Below are 7,877 nucleotides of genomic sequence, written 5' to 3' on the forward strand. Positions count from 1 at the left end.
AAATGTAAAGGCATTTGGCAGGCAGTCTTCTAGGAACATTAAAAACAATTTGCTCAAGAGGTGTCTTGTATCTGGATAAGAAGTACAGCATAACAGATCATAAACATCCAACTGTTTCTTGACTGCAGGGCAAGTGCTTATTTGTGCCAGTGACGACCGAGCTTGTGCACAGCTCAGGGAGTATATTATTGATGGAGCAGAAGCTTTTTTAACAAGACTGTATAACAAAACCTTCGGAAAGGATGAGAAAGCTGGAGAAGTGTGGATTAAGGACAGAAAAACCATCAAGTCCAAAGGAAGTGCCAGACCAGACACAGGGCCTCAAGCCAAAAAAGCCAAACTCACAGCTTCTTCAAAACAAAATAAACACAAGAAGCAGCAAGACCGGACTATAATCAAAATGATAGGGAAAACTGAGGAGGAAAGAGAGAGGAGTTAGAGGTGGACGATAACAAAGAATTAAGCAGTAGCCAAGAAAGCAGCATTGAAGAGACCATTCCTGAAGATTTCGATGTGAACTTACCCTCAGATTGTTACTATGGTGTTTTCAAGAACCCGCTCACCATTATCCATCCGTTGCAGGGTTGCAGTGATCCCTATGCGCTCACTCGGGTACTGCATGAAGTAGAACCACGATATGTTGTATTATATGATGCAGAACTGACTTTTGTTCGGCAGCTGGAAATCTACAAGGCAAGCAGGCCTGGGAAGCCTTTGAGGCAAGTTGATTTGGTCAGGGTAATTTTATTCTTAAAAGAAAAAATAAAAAGTGCACTTCCAGCAGTTAAGGCAGAATGTGCATCCAGTGATTTTTGTTTAGCTACCTTTTAACTCCTGTTTAGCCCTTTTAATTTTAGACAAAAGCATAATGTCTGATGTAAACAAAAAAAATATTTTTACTTCCCAGCAGGTATTTAGTCCCTTAACAGCAGAACATACCTTTTCAAAAAAAAAAAAAAAAAAAAATTCATTCAATCTTCTAAAAGACCTCTGCTTTTATGATCTTGGTGGCAATAGATCCATTTTGAGGTGCTGTAGTCTCATTTTAAACCATCTCTTTAGGTATGTTTTTTACACAACAAGCTCCAGTTTGGATTTAATTTTCACATTTCCTGATGAACGGTCACGCTGAAGACAAGTAATTCAGAAACTGTAACAGAAAAACAAGTAAAGAAAACACAGTAAAGAAAATAAGTATTTGCAGTTATGCTCAGTTCTGGTGTTACCTGACAAGTATTTCCACATTGTTTATATATATATATTTGATACACTTGTAAATTGCAAAACTTGCTTTTATGAGTAAATCTTACAGACTAATTAAAAATATAGAAGACTTAATAGTTTCTGTATTATCTTTCACTTACATGGCTGCCTGATACAGCATTTCTTGAATAGAGTAAGCTGTAGTTCTACCTGTACCTCTCTGAAAAATAACTTATGGCAGTTTCTTAAGTCTTAGAATAATACACTTTACTTACTGCAGTTGAAGCCCAATTTATCATTAATTTATCACAGTTGTGAAAATTGCCTAATCAGCACATGTTGTATCTACCTCCAGCATCATGTTGCCGCACTTCAGAGCAGGAAAATCAGATGTAGTCGTGCAAGTAGGGGTTAGGAGATGCACCACATGAAAAAAGTAATGGGAATAAAATCCTATCAGTCTGTCAAAATGTACCTCAATTAAAATATATTGGAAAAAAAATAACTGTGCTGAAAGGCTACTGGCAATTAATTCCTTAAGGTAATTATTAATTCTTATAATTCCATATAAACCCCATTTGTGCAGTAAAACTTCATTTGTCAGTATGTTCATCTCTGCAAGGCAAATGGCAGCTTGTTCTTTGTAGAACCTATGATTTCCTTGTAAAGATAACATCATTTAAAATCTTAGATGGTGTTTTTTCCTAACCCAGGATGATTGCAGATTTTTTAGTTTGTTGTATATATTCTACTGGGAAGATTCTAAAATCGGTGAGAAAGTAACTTCCCCATTATACTTGCTTTGTGTCTTTGAACGGCTGACTGCAATTGGAGTCCACTCTGGTTGAATCCCAGAATTCCAGTAAGTGTACTGCTACTGGGAAAAGAGAGAATGCTGGATATAAGAATTTTTCTTGCCAGTTTTGGAATGGCTTTACAGGAAGAGATAGCGGGTTTTTTCACTTGCCTTTTTAAAGGCAAATACTAACTTGTAAGGCACTTACTGCTACTAATCTTAAATATTAGCTGTGGGTGTTTTTAACTTAAGAAGTTTTGTGATCTCTTTTTTCTTTTTTCTTTCTTCTCCTCCAAACCTACAGAGTTTATTTCCTCATATATGGGGGCTCAACGGAAGAACAGCGCTATCTCACAGCTTTGAGAAAAGAGAAGGAGGCCTTCGAAAAACTCATTCGGTAACAAAATTAGTTTACTACCTTCATTATTAATATTTTGTGTAATTCCTATATATGTCTACATTTTAAATATAGTGAAGTTCTTAACTCTGTGAAGGCTTTAAATAAACCTTTAATTCAGTTGGTTTTCAGATGTTAAGAGAATGTTCCCATTGAGAATCAATAAAAAGTCAAAACCTTCATTTTCAAAGCACCTGATATTTTATTTATTTTATGTGTTTTAATATTCTATTTCAAAGGCTAAACAGCACCACTTGTACTTTTTCCTAATTATCAATTTAATTTCTGTAAAAGTATTTTTGTCTGCAGGTAACATTTTTTGTAAGGCATTTCTAAGGCTTTAATGACATGTCAGAAAATATTTTCTTAGACTGTATAAGACAGTATTTACACTGCTATTACTCATGATTAGTTCCTTGGTTTCATATGCCCTGAGAAGTTCTTAAAGATAAATCAGATGCTAAAAAGCGCTGACAATTGAAAATAAAAATATAGTGTCTAGCCTAGTGATCTAGAAAACCTAGTGAATTGCATTTCTGGTCAGGTTTGCAATTACTATTAAACTATATATGATTTTACATGGCTGAAGGGTATTAAAGTATTTTGACCTATCTTTCTCATCTAATTGCAGTTTCTAGTGTTTCTTTGTTTGTGCTTCCTTAGAGAGAAGGCCGGCATGGTTATTCCTGAAGAAAGAGAAGGAAGAGATGAAACAAACTTAGACCTAGTAAGAGATGCTAAACCTGCCTCTGCTTCTACTGACACGCGCAAAGCAGGTGAGCAGTTCCTGCAGTTAGGCCTGCAGCTCTCAGCTTTGAAAAAGACCTAGAACTCTTCTGTTTGAATCCCTTCCAAAGTGTCTGGGTCATAGACACCTTGCACACTGGCTCTGCAGTGCTCTGCAGCCTTGGAGCATCATCTCTCTTACCCCATTTACCTCTGTCTATGCAATGACAATGAATGATGTTTTTCTTTGAAAAGAAAATAAGAATGAAGTGTTTTGCCATTGAGACAGATACCATTTGGATTGTTTCTAAGCAGCTTGTTGGTTATGAGACTGTCTACTATTGTTTATAGGGAAGTGGAGAGAAATTAAAACATCAAAACAGATAGTCAGAGGCACTGTTGTCCTTGAGCTAGTAAATGTTGGGGACAAAACATTGCCTGGGTAAACAACTGCAGATGGGGGGGGGGGGGGAGTGTGTCTAGATTCTTTGCAATAAAGCACCTTTTTTCTTTGGTTGAAGTTCTAACCACATTTTTGTTCCTTTCCTCTGACGTGTATACTCTGTCTTCATCTTTACAGCTCTGCCCATTTTTCTTTTGCTGTCATTTTTTGTAACTGTGCTCTCCTTTACCATATGTTCTCTAATCCTTGCTATGTCTTTTGTGCCCTTGATGCTGCCGTCTCCTCGTGTCCTTCTACAGCTCTAGAGAGGCTAAAGTATAACTCCTATAATAAAATGTCAGATTTCTGTGGGAAAGAGCTGTAAAGAAAAAGGATCGGCTTCTTTATCTTGTTTTGCAGGCAACTTTTAAATGAAATTCCTGATGCATTTTAATCTACAGTTTAACATATTTCATTGTCACATATGCAACGCTTTTACCGGGTAGCATGATAGTTCCATTAAACTGCAGAGCATACTCCATAAACTACAGTGTCTAATTTGGCAAATTGTTTTTCTCTATAACTGCAAAAAATTAAATGAAGTCTGGATTTATTTTATTGCTGAATTTGATGTATAATTTGAGATGTGAAGTCCATCCATTATGGAAGCATTGGCAGCACACAGGAAGAACTATCCAACCAGAGTCAGAGTTTCTAGGTTAACTGTATTTATTTTGCTCTTTAGGTGGACAGGAACAGAAGGGTGTTCAGCAAACTGTAATAGTGGATATGCGGGAATTCCGTAGCGAGCTTCCATCACTGATTCATCGTCGTGGTATTGACATTGAGCCTGTTACTTTGGAAGTTGGAGATTATATTCTAACTCCTGATATATGTGTAGAGCGGAAGAGTATCAGTGATCTGATTGGTTCCTTAAATAATGGAAGACTGTACACACAATGCATTTCTATGTCCCGGTACTATAAGCGACCAATTCTCCTGATTGAATTTGATCCTAATAAACCTTTCTCCTTGATTCCACGAGGCTCTCTACATCAAGAGATTTCCAGTAATGATGTTACTTCTAAACTAACCCTTCTTACGCTCCATTTCCCGAAGTTACGTATCCTGTGGTGTCCCTCTCCCCATGCTACTGCTGAACTGTTTGAAGAGTTAAAACAAAACCATCCCCAGCCTGACGCAGAAACAGCAATGGCTGTCACAGCAGATTCTGAAATTCTTCCCGAGTCAGACAAGTATAACCCAGGTCCTCAGGACTTTCTATTAAAAATGCCAGGTGTTAATGCAAAAAACTGTCGTGCCTTAATGAACCACGTTAAAAGCATTGCAGAGCTAGTGACACTGTCAAAGGACGAACTCTCCAAAATTCTGGGTAATGCTGCCAATGCCACACAACTCTTTGACTTTATTCATCTGACCTACAAAGAGGCAGTATCTAGAGGAAAAGGCAAAAGATAACTAATGAGACTGTTCAACACAGGGCATAGATCATTTTTCTTGCACAGTACTTTGGCAAAGTACATGAAATAATTTAGTAGATGCCCTCTAAGATAACTAGCGATTTCTTGCTAATGCTGTTCCATCAGTTTTAACACTTGATGTAATTATTGCTGAACACAAGTTTCAAGAGGAATAAATGTTTTTTAATAGCGAAATGCAAATTATTTTTATTCTTTGTACAGCACTTTAACCAATTCTGTAATTTCACTGAATGAAATTAAGCTCTTCACCAAGTCCATAAGAATTAAGTGCTAAGACTAATTGATAAAGGTGTTTTCTTTTGAAAGTTAGGATGTCTTGTTAAAGTAAATATGTACTGTGTTTTGATTAGTATGTGTGACCTGCTGCATGATATATCACTTTGCTTTTGCCATTTTTATTAACGTCTTACACTCTGGAAACTGTCTGGTTTTGATTGACAGTGACGGAGCTATTTGAAACACATGGTGGTCCTTTGTCAGGAGTTTGCTTAGGAGAACATACATGGACTCAGTCACAAATTTTAGAACATCATCATAAGCCTCTGTCACAGGAAACTACAATTGTATGATATGGTCTACATTATATTTGCTTACTTTACTAGAAGTTGTACTTTCTTTTTTGACATTCCAAAGTCAGCGCAGCTCTGTCTTCCTGGATTTGCAAATTGCATCCCTTTGGTTTAGACTGGATAGAGATTCTGTGGGGACACAATGCAATTTAATTATCAGTGTGCCTTACTTATACTTTTAAGATGCTTTATTGTTTTTCAACCAGTTTTGATAGCTCTTTCACCTTATTCACTTGAAAGTGAAAAATCTAGGTATACCATTGGGACTGTTCCTTTATACCAGAGCATATTTCCTTTCATAAAATGCAATAGTTATTCTAAGTATGGTTTTCCAAAAGTGTTGACAGTTCTTCCAATATTGTCTCTTTCTGTGTCCTGTGGCGCTTGCATTTTCATGTCTTAAATAGACCCTCTGTCAGTAAATTCAGGGTTTTTTTTATTGTCACCTGGAGGATAAAACTTTTAGTGTTCCATATAGCATAAAACAGGGAAAATTTATTCTTTTGATAGTTTGAGAAAGTTTATATTGTTAAAAACATATATTCTGCACTGAAGTTTGGTACGACAGCTGTGTAACAAACTGTCATTGCCAAAAGGGTTGGTGCTGTGCATGCCAGTGCATTTACATCAGCTTATACAAAACCTTTATTATAATGACTTGTAATGACTTGCACATATGTGTTTATGATTCTAATGCTAACAGCAGATCAATATAATCACTGCCATTAAAGGAGAAAAATACTGATTTTTCTGTATCCAGGTTTAGTAAAAACTGTACTGTGCACTTTCAGGTTTAATGTTTACTGTGCGTTTTAAGTGTGAATTATGAATTTGTTAACTTACAGTCCAAGACTGTGATAGATTCCAAAGAGAACATTTTCTGCAGATGCAAATTTCGGTATTAAATACATCCATAATAAGATTAAAACTTGTTAATGATCTTGTTTCTCACTTGGCTGTATTGATATCAGAACAATTTTATTTCTACTGTGTGGTTTATCATCTGTATCTTAGGGTTTATATTGCCCTCATTCTATTTCATTTAATATGAAAAATGTTTCCATGAGTTTTCCTTATTCAAAGCAATAAGGTCAGGAATGTTCAGGGTTCAGAATGCCTGTAAAGTGGTGCTAAGAAACAGAAGATCAGAGTAAGAAGATAACTGTCCTGGATGCACGGCCTGTAGAGCCTAATTTAGAAAAGGAGACCTGAACAACCTTTGAAAACATGTATTGTTCCTGCATTTGCATCCTTAAGATGCCACATAAACTGTGGGTTTGGGTTTTTTTTAAATGTACATCTCGGCTTTCTAGGTGTTTTATTTGCATAAGGTGAAAATGAAGGGTGTATGAAGAGGTGATGAAGTTGTAGCTTTGTTATACGCTAGATCAAAGTCACATAATGAAACTAGTATTTGCTAAATACTTAGATTAAATTGCATTTTCTTTATATCTGTGGAATTTTTGTAAGGTGGTTTGTTTTTCTTTGGTTTTTTTTTTTTTACATTGAAGGTTTGGCTTTTTCTTTAACACAACCACAAGTAATACTGTTGTATGTTACTGCTTAGTTGTGATTTATTTTACTGTAGGTTGCAAGTTAGTGGTGTGTCTTTCTGGGGCAGTGGGTACAAATTGTGAACAAAGGTGGAAGAGCTCTTGTCTGCTGAAACCACTTAACCCTGAAATAACCAAGCAGAAGAGTCTACCTGTATGCAGGCACAACAAATTGTGTGGGTGGATGATGAAAATCCTTAGGATGCTTTCCCTGGCCTTACAGTGCTCGCTTTCATCAACAGTTATGAAATTTTGTGTATCTTGTCATTTGCTCGAAGTTTTCAGTTTCTGCTTTTTTTTTTTTTTTTTGAATAAAAAAGATACTGCTTTCAATTTGGGAGTGTCTCAGATTCTTTTCTTGCACCCAAACCAAGACTACACGTTTGAAGGTCACTGGATACATGAAACCAGCGGGGTTTATATGCTATTGGGAAGTTAACAAGTTGCTTGTTTCTGCAGTTTGTCCTAGGCTTTGATTGCACAAGGTTTCTTCTAGATTAACAATAAAACCAAAATCTCTTAGGAGCAAATGCAGCTTACATTAGTGAATATATTTTGCACGGGATAGATTATGGTATAGTTCCTGTGTTTAAGTTACCTGGATACTAATCCTCCTAGCGGTGACACTTGGCAGTTTCTAGCTACAGTTGCAAAGGAATCATTTTGCTTGCCATGCTGGCTATGTGCAATCTCCAACCAAAACAAACTTTACCTTCAAAATTACTTTTTCTGCATGAACATTCATAGTA

At 36.3% G+C, this 7,877-nt stretch overlaps 1 protein-coding gene across 1 annotated transcript in view; it reads left to right on the top strand.

Moving 5' to 3' along the window:
* ERCC4 (ERCC excision repair 4, endonuclease catalytic subunit) overlaps nucleotides 1-7,435 on the top strand; it is a 16,800-nt gene extending 9,365 nt beyond the window's left edge. Inside the window, 5 exon segments of the mRNA XM_074919559.1 lie at nucleotides 129-428; nucleotides 431-719; nucleotides 2,304-2,396; nucleotides 3,060-3,172; nucleotides 4,250-7,435. Of these exon segments, the coding sequence (XP_074775660.1) occupies nucleotides 129-428; nucleotides 431-719; nucleotides 2,304-2,396; nucleotides 3,060-3,172; nucleotides 4,250-4,983 (1,529 nt within the window). The 3' untranslated portion in view covers nucleotides 4,984-7,435.
* Nucleotides 7,436-7,877: the final 442 nt, after the last annotated feature.

The sequence above is a fragment of the Athene noctua genome, chromosome 15 (genome assembly GCF_965140245.1).
Source record: "Athene noctua chromosome 15, bAthNoc1.hap1.1, whole genome shotgun sequence".
Classification (NCBI taxonomy): domain Eukaryota; kingdom Metazoa; phylum Chordata; class Aves; order Strigiformes; family Strigidae; genus Athene; species Athene noctua.